We start from the raw sequence: 18,858 nt of genomic DNA on the forward strand, positions 1-18,858 counted from the left end.
GCCCAGCCTGTAGGAGCAGAGAAAAACTTTAGGAGCTGCAGGGCAGGCGATATTTTTGGCCTGGGTCACAGATTGATTCCTGCCCACTCTTTCCCTGCCACTTGCAGGAAAGGGTCCCCAACTGAGGATGTAGACGACCTTTTAAAGCCGTGGAGTGGTAGCACAGCGCTGCAGCCTCCCATTCACCAGGTAATATGCACGAGCAAAAATCCCCTCTCCAGCTTGCATTCTCCAGCTGTCCAGAAGCTTATCCCCTCACCTCCCTCCTGTAACCCAGCTTGAGCCAATGCTTTTGTTACTTGTCGGGTGGGAAGGGGACAGTGCATCCATCCTCAGCACCCTGGCTTCAGCCAGGAGTTTGTGGGGGGAGCTGGGGTGGGCACCCTCCACTGCCAAGGCGAGTGGCACCTGCATGGGGACGCACGGCTGGACCTGGTATCATGGCTTCCACGTCCCCTCCCCAGCTCTGCTGAAAGCACTAACACAGCAAACCAGCTTTCACGCTGTGTTTTCGGCACCATCAAGCATTTTTGCCATCTTCCACTGGCTCGTTTTCCTCAGGCGCTCCACCAGCCGGGCACGTCTCCAAGTAATACTGTATTTGCCCAAACTGGCAGCAGGGTGGGGATGTATGGGAAGGGAGTCCCCCAGCTGTTTCTCCTTTTATGCTCGTGGTGGACCCAGTTTGCCAATGGTATTCACCAGCCTCCTTTGCCTGCCTGCCAGTTACAGACTGCCCCTGCTGCTAGCGGAGCATTGCGACTCAGTTCTCCCACACCGAGGATTGGATCAATCAGTTAAAAAGAAAGTGTGTGCGTACAAGCACGTGCAAAACCTGGGCTTACACCAGGGTCGTTCTCAGCAGATGTGAGGCTGAATGCTACCAGGGTCCTGTCTGGCCCATTTGCTGTCAGGCGGTTGGCAGGAGCAACGTGAGCATCTTGCAGGGTTGTGCAGCCTCTGCCAGAGCGGTGCTGCTTGTGCACCAGCAGCAGGGAAGCGCTCCACATCACTCAAATTTCCCTCTAAGCATCCTGACAAATGTGACATTGATGCAGCCTGCGGGAGGGACAGGTAACTAGACATTTCTACCTGCTGCAGCTCTATTTTCAAATAGATGAGCTGCCTCCAAGATCCCCTTAGCTCCTGTACACAGGCACCTGTGCTCAGCTCAGTTTCTGATCTGGGCATATTAGGCAACTGCTCCAGACAATGTCCATCTTCACATTATGCATCATGTCCATGCTCCATCTTCCCCATCGCCAGCCCCAGTGAGCATGGCCCACAGGGCATCTGTGCACCCTACGGGCTGTGCTTATGTCCGTGCCATGCATCTCATTTCCAGTCCCAGCACAATCCAGTTCCCTCTTCCCACAGGACTGAGGGGATCTGCTCCATCCCTCTGGAAGGAGGGTTTATCTGATGCACACCCTGTCTGCTCCACAACTGAGGCTCATTCCCCACAGCCCATTTTATGTTTGCCCTTTCTTCTCTTTGTTGGCAGTGCTTTGGAACTTAACTATAATCTTCTCCAATATTTGTTTCATGCCTTAGCTGCACACCCTGTGCTTTTCACACATACCCTACATCTAGTCCTTATTTCACCTCTTGATGCCATCGCACAGCAGTTTCATTCACAGCCTGTGATGTTTTCATCATCAGCTTTGCCTCTTTACTGTAGATTGTTCTGCTCTAGGATATGTTTTGTGCTGTCTTGACATCATCTCTTCTCCCTGCATCAGCAGCAAGGTGTACTTGGACTTGCCTTTGAGCTGCTGCAGTACAGCCACGCCAGCCTAGAGAGCGAGCAAACCACCACCAACTACCTCGTGCTCCCTACTGGTCGCATGGACCAGATGAGGGAGAGATGATCCTGGCTGCGGCCACATTTCTACCAAAAGCTATCAGATTGTGTTAGGCAGGGTGCTGTGAGCAGCTGTCTTTGGAGAAGCCCCTCTCACCAGCTGCTGGGTTAGGAGACAGCACCAAGGCCAAAGAGAGCACACGTACAGGTCACAGACATGAACCGGTGTCTCAAACTGCATAAAGCCCAGCTGCCTGCTGACCTCAGGCCAGAGCCTGGCATGCTTTTACAGCGATAGCATCTCCACCTGGGAGAGGATACAGCAGAGCAGTGTTCCTCCCTGAATAGGAACTAGAGGCTGGGGAAGAGATCTAGAGAGGTTCCCACTAGGTAACCTACCCCAATATCGCATTTCTTTTGGGTAGGTAGGAGCACCCAGACTGGTTATTTGAGATGGGCCACAGGAATATACAGCATAGCAGGGCCACTCGCAGCAGAGCTGTAATCAGCCCTTCTCATCTTTTCTGGCTGTTGGCTGACCTATTGCAGCAGCCAGTGCACACAGGGGAGAGATGCTTTGAAACAGAGTGTACACTCATTAGCCCCGATAATTTTACAAATTGCATAAAGGTGGGTACTTTGGCCAAATGCTTGTCTTCTTTTTTTATACCCTCACCTCCCGTGCTCATTGCACACCAGTCAGGGGGCAGAATTTCCATGGATCACTGCCTCCTACAGCTGGATGATGCTCAGCCAGCAGGCTGAAAAAGTGCTGGAAAGTGCATCTGAAAACCTCTACAGCCCTTGAAGTCTGAACCTGCAGCTTCACGTTTGTTGAAGACTACAGAGTTTGTAAATAAAATCAGCTACACTCTTCCCATAAAACAGGTGCTCTTTCGCAACGCAGGAGAGATCTAACTCCTGAAATGAAACAGTACCTATTCCTTATTCACCAACTACTGACCAACACTGAGCAAATTGATCTAATACTGAAGCCGATTCTGCTTTGGCCCACAAGTTGGGCCAGAAAACCTCCAGAGGTCCTTCCTCACCCAAACTTGGCAATGACTGCACTTACACTTTCATGCTAGAGCTACAGAGGAACTTTCACTGACACCTTCTGTCATCCAAAAATGGTTAAGTTATCCAAAATGAATTTATTTGCAAGGAAAATATGTGTTACTTAAGTCATTCCATCACTCACAGCCTGAATGTTTCTTTTATCCACCACCCCACCCCCCCCTTTGCCCCAAAGTCATATTTGAATGCTTTCTTTGGATTTTTTTGTATGATACAGCTATTCTGGTTTTGGCATGTTTGTCCACTTACACAGACATCAGCACTGAAACACTTGAAGTTATCCAGGAGAAGGTGTTGATTAAGCTGACTGGGGGAGGGTGGGGATGTATTTTCCTGTTTTGTCACACTCAGTTATAAACCTTTTACCATGATTCAGAGCAGGTGGGAAATGGGAATCGCAAAAGCCATTTGGGAAAGAAAAGTAAATTCTTATCCAGTTCCACCCCCCGCTTTCTTCTCTTTATCCCACCCCAGAGAAAGGGGTTCTGCAGTGGGGTTTAATCAGCAGTTCAAGGTTAGAGTAGATGCCCTGTGTTCACTGAAACACTCTTCCCAACTTAATTGAAGTAGCTGCCAATAAAAAGGCAGATCAGATAATGACTAAGTAAGTACTCTCAGAGAAAGGACAGACTATATATATAATTATTTTCTGTTCCTGGGTAAAATCCAATGACCTGTTTTATGCAGCCTGTCAAGCAGAGATCAGAATAGCCTTAAACTTTAAAATCAGCTCCTCTATTTAAGTATCAGCAGACCACTGCCATTTTACTGGCGATGACGGGAACCTGAAGAATCTGAAACACAACTCAAACAGGCCAAGCAAAGACCACGCATCCTCCCTGGCTCCTCCAATACCACCACTTGGCATTTGGGCTCGGAATCTCAGTCCTCAGTTGTCTCTTCCTCCTGCAGCTACAAGAGACCTGGTGCAGTGCTTGCCACGCACCTCTTGCAGCAGCTGCTCAGATACAGGGGAGAGCAAGTAATCGCCAGGTTCTGGGTTCACCTACCTGAATCCTGGAGGGTGGCTGGGGAACTTTGGGGTGCCAACACCTTCTCCTGATGGTGGTTTCATGACATCTCAAAGGTTCAGGGGCATAAAAAGGAGAATAAAGGGTAACAAACAAGCTTTCTCTTATTAACGACCAGATTACCTAGGTACGCCTCCATCCACCTTCCTGATAGTGTTGTTCTCGCATAAGGAGGACTGTGGAGGGCTCTAGTGTGTCATCCCTTTTGTGAAACTTGGTCAGCAGGAAAATCTGCCCCCGTCTTATCCCCTCTTAGCCTGTAAGAGCAGAAACTCTACATCTTTGCATAAGAAATAGGGAGGGATCTGAACGCCTCCTACTTCAGCATCAGATGCAGACATAAGCCAGCCTTGTGCGTCATTCATACAGTTCATGCTGCAAATACACTCATTAGGCTGGTGTGGTTTCAGTGGTGACAGTGGCAGAGCAGGGTACAACATGTCCTTGGGCATTTTTAAATTCTGTTGAAATTTTCTTATTCATAATGGATTTTTTCCTAAGTTTCCAGTTGGGTTGGCTCTGATGGTTATTGTCTGTTTATTTTCCCAGCAACATTTTCAGTGTTGGAGACACACAAAGTCACTAGCACTCCTAAATGACAATGGCAGTTTTGAGACATTGAAGTCATCAGTCAGAGAGGAATTAACTGCATTAGGGTATTTGCATGAAGGATTGAGCACCTACCCCACAATCCTGCTTTAAGGAGCAGCATGTCCTGCAGAGTTTAGGCGTGATCTCATCAGTCATCAGGGAGGGAGAAAGCAAATAGAGAGCTCACCTCTGACACCAACCCGAAAATACCAGCATCTGCATCCCTTCCATGAGACTGGCCACAGCTCTGATGGATGTGAGAAATGCTTTGCTACCTTGATCCACGACAGAGTGACTCAAAGTCAGATTAGAGATACATTAGAGACAGGGTCAGTGAGCAACAAGGCTTAGCAGGGTGGTACTGGAGAAGCAGTAAGAATTTGCCTTCACAGTTGACTTTCTGGCATATCTCACCAGCATTTCAAAAGCCAGATGGAACAGACCAAGCTTAACCCGGGTGTAAAGCTGCTTTTTAGACCTCCAAAGAAACTGCTCTCACATGCCCCCATTTCCCTGTGAGCACGTTTAACCTACCAGCTGCCTTGACACCCACACTAAAAGGCTCCTGAAAGGCTGTGAAAAAGCAAAGCCCAAACTGGGATGACAGCTGGAAAGGGGGATGAAATGCCCTGGGGCCAAGGGGCAGTAAATAACTGCATGGCATTTGGGCCACTCACACGTTCAGCCAGGGCAAACGCAGATATTGGTGCCATCCTTACCGGCTCACTTGAGCAGTCTCAGCCCTGATCTTCAGGTCAAACTGCACACAAACCCCCAACCAAAATTCACCAACCCAATCAACTCCAAACCCCCTTTGCTCCCAGTGCAGCATTTTCTGCGCTTGCACCCTCTGCATACAGCATGTCCCTTGCCAGGAACAAGCAGAGACAGAGCCCGAATTTGCGCTCTTCCTCTCCAGGGACGGTAACAACCAAAGCACAGCTCCAAATTTGCATTTTGCAACCCTGACTTTTGCTAAACAGTAAATCTGACCAGCAAACTTGAAAAGCCTCCAGCTGGTTTCATTGCCTGGAGCTACTCTGCTAGAATATCTGTCCTGGCAAGATCACCATCATCTGCCCTTCAACTCTCCTGTACTTTAGATGCTGAACTTTGCAGGGGCAAAGTTGAGAGCATGCAATGGTGTTACTTGATAGCCCTTCTTCACGCTAATTTTAGGTGATTGGAACTTTTCATGCTTTCAAAAGGAAGTCTATCTATTTTTGAGAAACCTCTTGTACTTACTGGCTACTGTAAATACTCTTTTCCATCTGATGTTTTGATCTTACCAACAGGGCTCTAAAAATCCTAAGAAAACAGCACCCGAAATGATCTTGAAGGAACAATGACCTGTTAATTTTGTAAACCGAACCAAGTAACACAATGCACCCAATATGTGAGTGATTGCAGATGGAAACAAATTACACATCAGTAAGTACTGAATTTCATCTTTCTTCAGTTCATATTGATTCCTGATTTTTGTGGTTGCTCCATCACTCAGCTGTTTGCTTTGGGAGGTGTGCTTGCTCCATCTGCTTTAGACATTTAAGGTGCAATCCTTGTGGAATTCAGGAGATCCTCTCCTTGGACATCCTAGATCTAGGCTAGATGTCTCTCTGAAGATAAGGGATCAGGCTGGACCATTCCAGGGTCTCATCCTCAGGCTATTTACACCTAAAAGGACGAGACAGTCAGGCAGTGAGGTTGAAGGCTGAGCAGCAGGATGGGAGCCAGGACCAGTGCCCGGGAGCTGCTGTTTTGGGCTGTGCCCAGAGGAGATAAGCAAGGCAGGAGATGAGCAGAGGTGCTCACAGCAACAACCCACAGCCTCTCCACAAACTTGGGGAAGGACTACCTACCCAACCAAGCACCTCTCATTCAGTAATCACACCTGCAATTTGCTGCTTTCGTGCTTTAAAGTGCTTGCTCATATAAAACCCTATGATATTTTCCCCTTACTTTGCTTCAGCCTCCCCCTCTGTTCTTCCCATCACCCTCAAAAGCCCCAAGCCCATGACATTTTTTTCCTAGTTATTTGAAGGATGAAGAGTACATGTCTTTAGCATTGCTAAACCATTATTACTTAGAGTTATCATGAAGAGATTAAGCACCTTTCTGAAATTTGTGGATCTAAATCAAATTGTTCCACTGCAGCCAAAACCCTCAGGGGACCCAGCGCAAAAATCAGAGAAATTGCCTGTGGTCTCTCTCATTATCAGGATCTTTGTAACAGGTCCATCATTTTGGAAGCAAATGCAAGATCCAGTTGCACTTCTTGTCAGTGTCAGATGCATTCTTTACCTGCTTTAAAATATATATATACACTCTCTCTCTCTCTCTATATATATATATATATATATCATGCAGCACTAGAGAACGTGTGTTCATTAGGGAAAGTGTGTTGAGCTGGCAAGAGTTACCAATACACCAACCTCAGAGCCTTGTTCAGCAGCATATCAGCTGCCACCTCCTTATTTATAGCCACCCTGCTCTTTGAGCTTGTTTATTTTCCTTCCCTAAGGTGGTGGTGGCGGGAGGGGAAGCTCTGACATTCAGGCCCAGATGTCTCTGAGTCTGACCTTTCCTTCAAAGAGCAGAAACTGCAGACACATTTCAAGGAACAAAGTCATTTGGAAACTCTGGACTCTTGTGTCCACCACCTTGCTGGAGGCCCAGTGCAGAGCTGCAAGCAAGGGTTGAGCAGAGATCTGTTAATTAGCCAGCACATATACATAAGGATGGTCATAAAAATGAACCTATTATTATTTTATACCTGGAAAGAGAACCAGATGAAGTCTAGCCCCCGGTCTTGAGAGGTGCTATATAAAGATGTAACATTCAAAACAGACTTGAGTTTTCCATCAGCTAAGTTTTCCCCAAGTTTAAATAAGGCTGGTTTATGGCCTGCAGGAAACAGGCATTGCAATGGTCCTGGACCAGGTTTTTCAATCCCATCTCACATATGCTCGTGTAGAATCATCTGTTAAACCTCGATGGAAAAAAAAAAGCAGTCCTGAAGCCTGCTACAGAAAGACAAGCAGCACGCTTTAGTATTACTGTAGCCCCCACAGATTTATTTATTAGTAGATGCTGTGTAAAAGGATGTTCTCCTTCTGCATAATCTAAATAGACAGGACGGGGAAAGAAGAAATTGGAGAGAAGCAACACCTTGAGGTGCGCCTCAAGGTCAGAGCACCACAGGGGTTCCAGCCCCTCTCTTTGGGCACCACTGACCTGCCAAGGGGATGGTAATTTGGGATAGCATGGCAGCATGGGGAACACAGGCAGCCAAACCTGGGATACAGGGACCAGGAAAGCATCGCTCTTCTCCTCTTTGAGGGCAAGCTTAATCCTGCAAGAAAGACTCACTCAATACCTCAGTTTGTCCTTGTTGCGCTCAAAATGCAACAGTCCCAAGAAAAGATAGAGCTAAGGTCTTACAACAAAAACCTCAGAGATGCTAATGCTGCAAAAAATACAATGTTGTGAAAAATTAACGTGAGAAAGGTATGGAGCAGTCAGCTACTGAATAAGACCAAGCCAGTAACTGCTATAGAGAGGCACAGCCTACTCTCCTTTACTCACAGGAGCAGGATGAGTCCCCAGGAGCGCTGGCCACATCCCTAGGAGAACGGAGGTCCCAGTGACATGCAGACACGTGCAGGAGAGCGGGTAGCAGGCTGGCTTTGCAAAAGTTGCAGCGTAACTTCACCACCACACAGTGGTTTCTCCACAGCAAATTCACCTGCAGGAGCTTTTCATTTTAGTGAGAGATGAGCAGAAGCACTTCACAGATGCCACATTTTCTTCTGAAGTGAGAAACAAAAATCACCCCCAATGACCTGTGCTTGCTGCTGAGGGGAGAAGTGAGTCTTCATCCCCTCTTAGCATTGCCCAAGAAGCACATCCAGAGCACCTGGGCTGCAGCATCCCCTTTTTGGGGGGCTCTTTCACCATTCTGGTAACCCCACTGCTGCTCCCACCACCATGTGCACACCATGTTACTTTGGGAGGAGAAACAGCACATCATAAAGTTAATTTAATTGTGGAAAAATTTCCCCTGGCAGTTATAGGTACCTCATAAAGAGCTACATAGATCTGCTCCAAGCCAGGTCTTTCCCTGGTTCCTCACCACCACTACAGCTCCCTTGTCTCACCAGAAAGTTTCCACATAACCTGCTCACTTCTGCACTGCGACCAGAACCTGAATTACTGCAGTTTTTTCTATTGAAACCACATCAAGGTCCACACGGGCTTTAAGTGGGGAAAATATGCCCTGCAAATTAACCCTTCTTAGAGGAGGAATTACACACAAGCAGCCTTTAGGGCCTTTTCTGCACTGCCTAAGCTGGCAGGACACAGGAATAGCAACAGACGTTTCCGGTCATCCTTTCCACCATCCAGCTACAGAACAGAGTTGAAACAAATTGGTGCAACCAGTTTGCACTCAGGCAAGGGCACAGTAGTGCTGCTTTCACCTCAAGCCAGGACATCCCTATACACCCCATTGCTACTGCTCTGGCCTCGCTTGAAAATCCCAGCATGGCAGAGGAAGGGCTGAAAGGAGGAGGATGTGGCCAGATGGCACCCATGCTCCCCAGGGCTCTCTGAGGAACACAGACTCCTTGAATTCCCACCTCCAGGAGGAGCTGAAGCAAGGGCACCAATACGCAGAAAGATGACAGCAAGTAGTAATATCTGAGAACCTTCCTCTTCCTAAAACTTTAGGAAAACATACATAAGCATAGCACAAACTATTTGCTGTCTCTACACCATAGAAATGTTATTACTTGGAAGGTCACCTCCATAAAAAGATTTCTCATTAGATGGCTCCAGATAGGGTAGTCAGCTCATTAAAGTGCTGGGTTCCTGTACAGACAGCTATATTGACCTCATCTAAACTGTATAAGCAGGCTATAGAGGATTTTTTTTTTTTTTTTCCCACAGCTGACATCACCAGTGATTTTGGTTGAAGCCTGTGACATTGTTCAGGTCTATTAGTTGGGGAGCTAAGCTCTGTGCTAGGAGCTGGTCACTCCATGGGAAGTCTTCTGCATGCTGCTCCATCTCACCCAAATACCACTCATTCCCATTTTACAGTCAATTACCCCCAATAACAGTGAAGAATGCAGCAGGATGACACTGATCTAAATAGGGCAGGCACCCAAAAAGCCCTTTTCCTGTATACATCAAGCTCCTTTTCTTCTTGTCACTTAGTCTGATGTTTCCTGTCCTCCACTTTTTGCTCAGAGAGTTGCAAGGTCTTAGAAACAGCTTTGCTGCAGGAACTCCTATATCAACAAAATCCTCAGAGTTGCCATTGTTACAACATCTTCCTCAAATTTTATTAAATGCTTACAAAAAAAAAATCCAGGACGCAGTAAATTTAAGCAGAAAGCACACTGATGCAGGAGGAGAAAGAAGCTGCCCTCTCCTCCAGAAGGGTAGAAACAAGTTGCAAAATTATGTTGACATGGGAAGAGGGTAGGAATAAGACTTTAAAGAGGGGATAGGAGACATGCTAACACCATGAAGTATGAAGACATGGGAGAGTTCAGAAACAACCCTGGGAGGTGATTAACAGACCTCAGGCCCAAGGCCAGAGTGCCACTCTTTAGGGGCTCGGTTTGCCCATGTTCACAGCAAGCCCTGACCTCCCCAGACAACTCACTAGGATGCCCCTTCACCAAGGCGGCTTCCAGCATAAGAGCAGCAGCCATTTCCCAGATAGCCTGTCCACCTCCAGGAGCATAGCAGGCATGTTATCAACGTGCCCACCACCTCTGACATTCAGAAGAAGTGTTTCAACCATTGGCACTGGAGCCCACAGGTTAGAGAACAAGCAAATCCCTTTCCCAGAGAAGGGAGATGCCACCAGTGGTCAGCACTCCTCACCTGGGAAACGAGACCTCCAATCCATGTTAGACAGGGAGAGGAAGGCAGCAGCTATTTGAAACAAAGCTGCTATTGCCACTGTCGAGACAGAAAAGTGGCAGGAACATTTTGGCATGGGTATGTAACTGTGATTAAAGGATGATCTGGGAACTAAAGGAAAAAACAGGACTAAGTTGAATGTGGTTTGATGTACACAGAGACCAGTAGATGGAAGTCCCTCAAAGCAGATGTTGTAGAGGGACAGAGGCTGCATTGTAAACAGGGGAAGACTTTACCCACAGCTGGCACCAACAGGGTGACGAGCGGTTCCTGCAGTCTCCTCATGCTCAGGATCTGCCCATTGCCCTCCTTTCAAACACTGATTCTTTTACTGGGTTTCTGTTGAGCTCCCTCTCTCCCACCACCCAGCCACCAAGAGCACAAAAGTAGAAATTCTTCATCATGTAGCAAAAGCCCTGCCAGCTCAGCAGGGCAGAAGATCCCTCTCTTCCAACACTTGAGGGAAAAAAAAAAAAAAAAGAGGGAGAGAGGGAGCAGAGCCACAGCCTCCCATCTCCATAGCAGAGCCAGATTAAAAAAAAAAAAAAGCCAAAGAGTCACATAGAAGGTTAAAACAGGGATGGGTTTTGCCAGCTGATCTAGTTCCTGTCATCCAACCGGAGGCAGCGTGGGGTATTGCTCACACCCCGAGAGGAGTCAGGCTGTACCAAAGCAGACTGACATTGGGCAGTAGAAGAGAAACATCCTTCAGTTATCTTCTGTGCAGCAGAGGGAATAGTGGCATTGAGGGTTGCATCAAGCCAGGACCAAGCTCAGCTGCAAGACAAGAAAAACAAGTTTATGCACACCGTTTGGCCTGCCACAAGCGATACCCGGGGCTGTACAGAGGCTGCATTTCATCTAGCAATTACAGGTGGTTTTCCCCCTCCCCCATTTCACAAAGCCCTGTGAATCAGCCCATAAAGCTTCAGCACTGCAGGACAGTCAACCACGCTGCACGCCCGTGGCAGAGGAGCTGCCGAGGGCTGCCCACCCGGCAGAGGTCATGGCTGCCCAGGCAGAGGGAAGGATGTGCTCCTGCCCAGCCCTCTCCTCCCGAGAAGGAGGAGATTAGCAGGTTTCCTTCCAAGTCTGAGAAAGCCACTAAAGGGGAGAGCGTGTTCCTACACCCCCGGCAGCCACAGCTCTCCATTTGGGACCATCTGCGGCGGTATCGGGTTCCTGCAATTCTCGATCTGCTCCACGCACGACAGCTGGTGCGGCCGAGGGACTCCAGCACACAAATGACTTTTCCATTGCATGATAAATGACTCCTCCATGCTGACACTGGCCCCACCATTCCCAGTTTGGGGTTGATTGCAGATGGAGCAGAGTTCAGGAGAACAGTTGGGGTCCAAGAGTGGGGTGACCTCCCCTCCACCCATGGGCACTCAATCAGCAGCAAGGAAACTTAACCCTTTGAAAGCCTCTTGACTCAGCTTCTAGCTCATTTTCCTTCCAGCTTATCACAAACCCACAGAAGTTTCTCAGGCAGTATTTTCCCCGTTGTTCCTGGGTTTTCAGCCCTGGCCTTTCCGCTGGCAATAAAGCAAGTCCATCTGTCCCTTTCCTTTTGCTTCATTACACAGCAAGGGGGAAGACACTCACAAATCTTGCTTGTTGCAGAATTTCTCCTGAGCACACAAAGCTCTGAAGCAGACTCATCAAACAAAGCCAAGCATGACAGGGAAGGCAAATAAATTAAGAGCTAATTTCCCTTTGCTGCCTCTTAGCATCTATCTGCCTCACTAGTCAAACACACAGACTCCAGCACAGTCACATGCCATGGAAGTTACCACCCACAAGGTCTCCAAGACCCAGAGCACAGCAAGTTTCAAGTCAGATGGGATGCTGAGATAGTAGGAAGAGTGATTTTAAGAGCATAGACTATTGTATAAGACCACAAATCTTGATGTTAGAGGGCACAAATCAGCCTCTAACTTTGGGAACAGAGGGAAGGTTTTCCCAGTGCATGCAGATTGTATCTAAACTTCCCACTTCAAGAACCCCCAGGCCCTCCTCAATAGCATCTGGCATTTTGCAGCAAGTACCAGGCAAGATTCTGCTCTGACCCATGCAGAAAACTGCATTTTTCTGGGGTGCAGCAGTCTGTAGTACAAGGAAAACACTTGAAGAGCTGATCAGTAGTTGGGAAAGTCACTGTCCTACCTCTTTAGTATTCCCAACACACGGCTGAAGCAGGTCAACCTTATAATTATGGTTTACCAGAGCTGCTAGACCATAGCTCATCTTGTAATAAAGACTGTCCATGTGACCACATTAAACAGGAGCAGATGAAATCATTCCACAATCAATCCTAACATCAGATGCATATAGTAGCTCACCTTGCAGCAGATAAGAATCACACAAGCAGTTACCGATTCCTGTGCAAACAGAACCAGAGTAGTGTTGCACAAAAGCAAGTACTCACTTCTCCAACGGAGGTATTTTGGCTTTCTGACCCAGAAGAATCTAGAATATCCATGAGGTTGGGGAGGAGAGAAGGTATATGATGAAGGAATGGGTTATCAGCCTTTTTTCAGGCCAGCACAGACTTATTTTTAAGAGTAGCTCTTGGAACAGAGCAAGTCCTAATCCCAACCTTGTGCCTAAGGCATGAAGCTGATAAGCCACTGGGAATGCCCAACAGTTGTCACCCCCAGGTGGCACAAATCCCCTCCAAGCCCCCTTGCCGAAACAGCGGGAGGTTTCTCATGCCTGTAGCCGAAATAATAGAATCATAGAACAGTTTGGGTTGGAAGGGACCTTTAAAGGTCATCTAGTCCAACCCACCCTGCAAAAAAGCAGGGACATCAACTACATTAGGTTGCTTAGAGCCCTGTCTAGCCTAACCTCAAGTGTTTCCAGGGATGGGGCATCTACCGCCTCTCTGGGCAACCTGTGTTTCACCACCCTTACCATAAAAAATCCCTTCCTCTGAATCTACCCTCTTTTAGTTTAAAACTATTGCTCCTTGTCATCCTATCACAACAAGCCCTACTAAAAAATCTGCCCACCTTTCTTATAAGCCCCCCCTTATATACTGAAAGGCCACTGTAAGGTCTCCCTGGAGCCTTCTCCTCTCCAGGCTGAACAAGCCCAACTCTCAGCCTTTCCTCACAGGAGAGGGGTTCCATCCTTCTCATTTTTGTGGCCTCCTCTGGACTTGCTCCAACAGGTCCATGTCTTTCCTGTACTGAGGAAATCAGCTGGTAGCAGTGCACCACTTGCTAGACACTGCCCAGACTCTGCCCACCACAGCCTCTGCTCTGGAAGACAGCTTGCCCACTGCAGCGAGGGCTTGACCTTGAAGGTTTTGTGCCCCACATGCCACCTCTTCTGTGCTTTGATTTGCTGCTGCACTTTTTTTTTTAAAAAAAAAAAAAGAAGAGTCATCCTTCTTCACCCCACCAACAACCAGTTTTGGCAGATACACCGCCTGCTTGTTTGGTACAGATCAGCTTCCCAACCCAGTGCTGACAGCAGCCCTGCAAGCCCAAAGGCAACACTGGGCACTCAAGCATAAATAGCTGTTCTGGCTTTTTGAGAGTTTTATTCGGGATAGTTTTCCCGCACAGTAAGTATCATGCTACACACCCACACTAACCAGTACAGGCTGGGAGCCACCAGGAACTGAGCAGAGCACATGCAATAGCCCCTCTGGGCAACCTGGACATCACCCACCTGCTCTTCCTCGATTCAGGATGCTCAGTTGCATCCAGCATTGAGGATTAAGGGGCTCAATGATTTATGCCTCATTTCATAGCAAAACTCAGCAACTCTGTGCTGAGTGAGAGCCAGGATAGAGTCAGATTTCTTTCTGGGAGCTGCCAAAGAGTCATTGCAGGTCAGAAGCTGAGTGTTTGGTGTTCGCCAGCCTTGCTCAGGAAGAGAAAGAAGAGAACTGAGACTAGTTTTATCTTTCTATCCCCAACACGGATCCTTAGCTCCACTGTGCAGGAAATCTGAGCGGTGCTCACCAGAAAGAAAAGGAGATGGTGATGAGTTAGCAGCAGAGAGCCAGAAAAGCAGATATGCATCCCCCCCAAGGAGTAGCACAGTGTTGGCTAAAGGCGGTCCAGCTGCAATTGCCAATGGGGATAAGACCTGACCCAGACGACAACCCATTTCTGTTTCACTGAAGAATGAGTGATACAGGCAGGGCAGGGGCAATACTCCCCAAGGAAAGAGAAAACAAGGTTTTATCTTAAATTGAGTGCAGAAGGAGAAGGTTGCCGCTGTGCTTGATGCAGCAAGGAAAGACCAGTCAAAGTTAGTGTTGTGACAAAGCACTTTCTCACCACATAAATGCAGCTTTTTTAAAGTCCTGCATTTCACAGGGATGTCTTTCTGCCAGCTGAAATCAATCAAGGCCACTGTTGACTTTGACTCAAATGACACATGTAATTTATGGCCGTTCTGCTGTACATAACATTGTATCAGAGTATTAATAACTGGAATTTGGAAAGCCATGAAACACTCCTGATTTGTGCCTCTGGAGAATGTTTCAAAGCTTCAAAATTTCAGACCCGCTCTGTTTCTCTTGACATTTTCTTCCAAATCTTGTTAGGACTTGCCAAGACACGAATGTCTGGGGTCCCAAAGAGCTCTCACTGGATTTTGCACTAACGCCAGGAGCAGAAGGGCTCCAGGTTTGGCAATACAGCTTCCCCCCAGTACACCTCTTGCCCTGCCATGCCACCTTCAAGACTGGTTGAGGGTACCTTGGGAGACCAAGGAAACCAAGACTGATGCTCTTCTCACACAGTACTGCCTCCATACTCTTAGCTTTTGGAGAGAGGAAGAGGAGGCCTTATGTATGAATGTTTCTGAGTCTACCCCAGGGCTAAACCCACAACAACTCTAAGCTTTGTGTTTTCTTCCAGGAGATGACAATGCTGATAACGGTATCATCCTCCATCCAGCCTGCTCCCATCCACCACCACCTTTCTCCCCCTCCCACCCTACCAAAGCCCGGGAAGGACAACCTGAGGCTCCAGCGGCTGCTGAAGAAGGCAGCCAAGAAGAACGCCATCCTAGCTTCAGAGCAAGCCAAGTCCTTTCGGTCCAGCCTCTCACCCGTGAACGAGGCCAGCTCTGACCTAGAGCACAATGAGACCGCTCCCCCAGCAGAGACCCCCGAAACCACAGCACCCCCCTCTGCTAGCCTCCCAACCCGCCTCTCCATCAAGCCCATCACCCACCGCGTCCCCTCCCCTTTCCGAAAGGGCAAGCCTTTCACACTGAAGGTCACCGAGCAGAGGCGCATTGCTGAACACCTCGTGCTCACGACCTCCTCAGCCACACCCCTGCTACATAAGCCAGGAGCTCCTGAGACTCCACAGAAGCCTGAAGGCACAGACACCAACCTTCCCTCTCCACACAACCCTTCAATATCTGTTTTCCCCCAGCCTCCTCCTTCCAGCGCACCCAGTAAAGAAAGGGCACCAGAGGCTTCCTTTGTCACCAAGGTACATACTTATTTCCACAGTGTCAAGCCACCCAGGGCTAAGACGCCCACATCAAATCAGACCCAAGGAACCATAAGCCATGAAGACAAAAGGCCTTCATCACCAGCACCTGAATCAAGCCGCTCCGAACCATCTCCAGGGCAGATACCCACGCCGCTCAATGACAGCAAGGCCACAGCTCCTGCACTGGAGCCTCCTGTCCTTTCTGTTGCAGAGGCAGAGCCTCCTAATGAAGCTCCCAGGTCTGCTCCTACTGAAGAGCCCGTCAAGGCCCCTTCACCCAAACCCAGCACCCCCAATGCCCACACTGATAAGCCTGTGACCCATGGAAGTGACACTGAAATATCTGGATCAGAGAGTGCTCCTGAATTACCCAAGCAAGAAGATGGTGACATCCTAAAACCATCAACACCCAGCACTCCCTCAAGGCAAGCATACCCAGTGACAGCAACCCCCAAACAAGCTAACAGTACTGGCGCCACCTCCACAGACACCAAGGCAGAACATGTCATTGAACCTCAGTTGACCCCCAGTTTACCAAACACCAGCCCTCCTCTCAAAGCTGAGCCAGCACTATCACCAGGAGAAGAAGAAAGACCTCCTGGAGCCAATGCCAGTGGCTGGCATCGCCTCAAGAAGCACTTGATGGTGCAACCAGAAGCACCCAACTTTCCAGAGCCCGAGCCAGAAAAGTTGGTACAGGAGGAAGGGAGCAAGGAGAAGGACAGCTCTCAAGCAATCATCAGTCAAGACCACAGGCTGTTTAAATCAAGGGCCACAAGGTTGTGGGATGCTATTTTATACCAGATGACAGTCACCAAGGAGAGGAAGCAGCAAGCAGAAGAGAAGAAGCTGCGGAAGGAAGAAAGCATCTTTCCACCCCGCCGCTTACCCATCTTTCTATGTAAGCCACGCTTTGACGCACGGAAACTGAAGGAACTGGCTGCCAAACCCATGACAAAGATCACCACTGCGTTTGAGGTGAGCCGGTTTAGACCCAAAGTGGCTGAGGAGCACACCAAGAGCTTTAACAGAATGGCATCAGGATGGTCAGTCAACTGAAGCCAGGCTGCGCCACCGGGCCCACATCTCTGGAGGTTCCTACAGGGCACCAAGCAAGAGAGCACCTATGACTAGGTTTACTGCCCAGAGCCAAGTGTAAGGAAAAATAAAGTTAAATAAAACCCCTGCAAGCCAGCAGCCTCATGCTGTGGGTTTAAGGGTTACTCTCCATATATAAGCTTAAACATACCACATCCACTGGTCAGGAGCCAGGAAAACAAACATACACTTGTTTTAAAAAGAGCCAACAAGCACTGTATGTAGTGACATGGGGAAGAGAGGGAAGGCACACAGCGAAGAGGACAAATTGCCTGTAGGAAAAGCCCAGTTTAGAGGAAGGTGATGGATCTGAATTTATTTTATTGTGTTTATTAAAGTCCAAGATAAATACTAGAAAGAGAAGCAGTTGTAGAGGAGACAATATGAAAGAATCTGGGTTGCTCCACATCTCCCCTAGGAAGTCTTAGAAACTGAACTCAAAGAGAGTACACATCATCTCTTTAGCTTCTGCACTAACAGTGCACCCCACACCCATTTGCTGGGAACAAGGTGGAAACTCGTCCTTTCACCCGAGGCACAGACAAGAAACAGCATAATATATCCATCCTGCTCTCACGTAGTGGTTCCCTGCCTGAAAAATGGGTATCATCATTTGACATCCTCCTAGGTCAGTCTACTAAATCACAGTTAACAGAAGACTAACTCTGCTGCAGTAATCAAGTTCTGTTATGTATTTTACCAGGCTTTCTTAAGTACAGCTGGGGGCTGGTGTTTTCATGATAATCAACAAGAGCCTGCTTCAGCACGTGGGTATCCAATTCTGTGTATTTAATCAGGTGCTGGTTTGGCAGCGGGGGGGTGGGGTCTGCTAACTGCAGTAGTCTCATTTTCAGGGTGAACATCATGATAGATGCATACCTACTGGTGCCTGATGTCCTGAAAAAAAAAAAAGGGTATTTAAAACAAAATCCCCAACTCTGTCCATCCAGAGACAACTGCGCTTTCCAGCATTACAGTCACCCTTTACATCTCCATCGATACCAGGCTTATAAGCATAAAAGCTGGAGATCAGCTATTTCTATTTCAGAAGGGACTTTGTCATATGCTGGGATGTTCCTACACAGCTAATATAGGATTGCTATGTTTAGTCCAAATAGGAAACTTGATACACAGCTCTTTACATTCTCTTCATGTGCAGAGGATATGGAGCTGATCAAAATTTCCACAAGCCAAACTGCAAACAGACTTAGAAACAAACTGAAGAGCCCCTTCTGCTTTTTTGAAGTCTTCCAATTTTGTGATGATGCTATAATAAGAGCTCAGTTATCAAACCTTCACTGAAGTTTTCACTTTGCTTCTCTTACCCTCTCTGTTTTGTAACCCCTTCCCTTTTCTAAGGGAAAAAAAAAAAAAGAGAAGGAAGAGTAACACAAGTATCTAAAGTTTGGATTTCTCCACCCCCCCAGTTTTGCACAAAAAAACTGAAAAGAGGTAGGTTGGAAGTGCACCAGTAACCACAAATGGATCCCAGGTAAGCCTCTGCAGGATAATTCAACATGCTGCAAGAGAAGACCGTGGAGAAAGATCCACGCAACAACACAAAATCAAAAATCAGAGTGCAGTGTAAAACATGTCGAATGCCTAATGCAGATAAAGATGACCTTACCAGACAGCCATAAAATGGCACCTTGCTGTAGCACAGCTAGATGGATGCCTATGCACAACAGTCTGCATTCACAAGATGCACAGCATTAGCATGAAGCAGAACAGCCAATACTGATTACACTTGGGAGACTAACTGAATCTGGCCAGAGAAGATGGTTCCAGAAGCAACTGTGCTTTAATCCACTTTGTCCTGCAGTGAGAACAACCACCCAGAACAAAC

At 47.8% G+C, this 18,858-nt stretch overlaps 2 protein-coding genes across 3 annotated transcripts in view; one reads left to right on the plus strand and one right to left on the minus strand.

Annotated features, from left to right (window-relative positions):
- Positions 1-64: 64 nt before the first annotated feature.
- PRR33 (proline rich 33) lies at positions 65-17,111 on the plus strand. Its single transcript, XM_074842030.1, has 3 exons — positions 65-189; positions 5,802-5,937; positions 15,327-17,111. The coding sequence occupies exons 2-3, from the start codon at positions 5,917-5,919 to the stop codon at positions 16,971-16,973; spliced, it is 1,668 nt and encodes a 555-aa protein (XP_074698131.1). The 5' UTR covers positions 65-189; positions 5,802-5,916; the 3' UTR covers positions 16,974-17,111.
- The window catches only part of LSP1 (lymphocyte specific protein 1), a 51,825-nt gene continuing 42,793 nt past the window's right edge, over positions 9,827-18,858 (minus strand). For both annotated transcript variants that reach the window (XM_074842031.1, XM_074842033.1), the window contains exon 11: positions 9,827-11,217. The gene's annotated coding sequence lies outside the window, so the exon portion shown is untranslated. The remainder of the gene's footprint in view (positions 11,218-18,858) is intronic.

This window comes from Strix aluco, chromosome 16 (genome assembly GCF_031877795.1).
Source record: "Strix aluco isolate bStrAlu1 chromosome 16, bStrAlu1.hap1, whole genome shotgun sequence".
Lineage (NCBI taxonomy): Eukaryota > Metazoa > Chordata > Aves > Strigiformes > Strigidae > Strix > Strix aluco.

What these genes read in the sequence shown, in the direction of transcription:
- PRR33 (XM_074842030.1), top strand. Translation starts at nt 5,917, where the DNA reads ATGGAAACAAATTACACATCA. An exon ending in TGGAAACAAATTACACATCA is followed by an intron (nt 5,938 to 15,326) that starts GTAAGTACTGAA and finishes GTTTTCTTCCAG; the next exon opens with GAGATGACAATGCTGATAAC.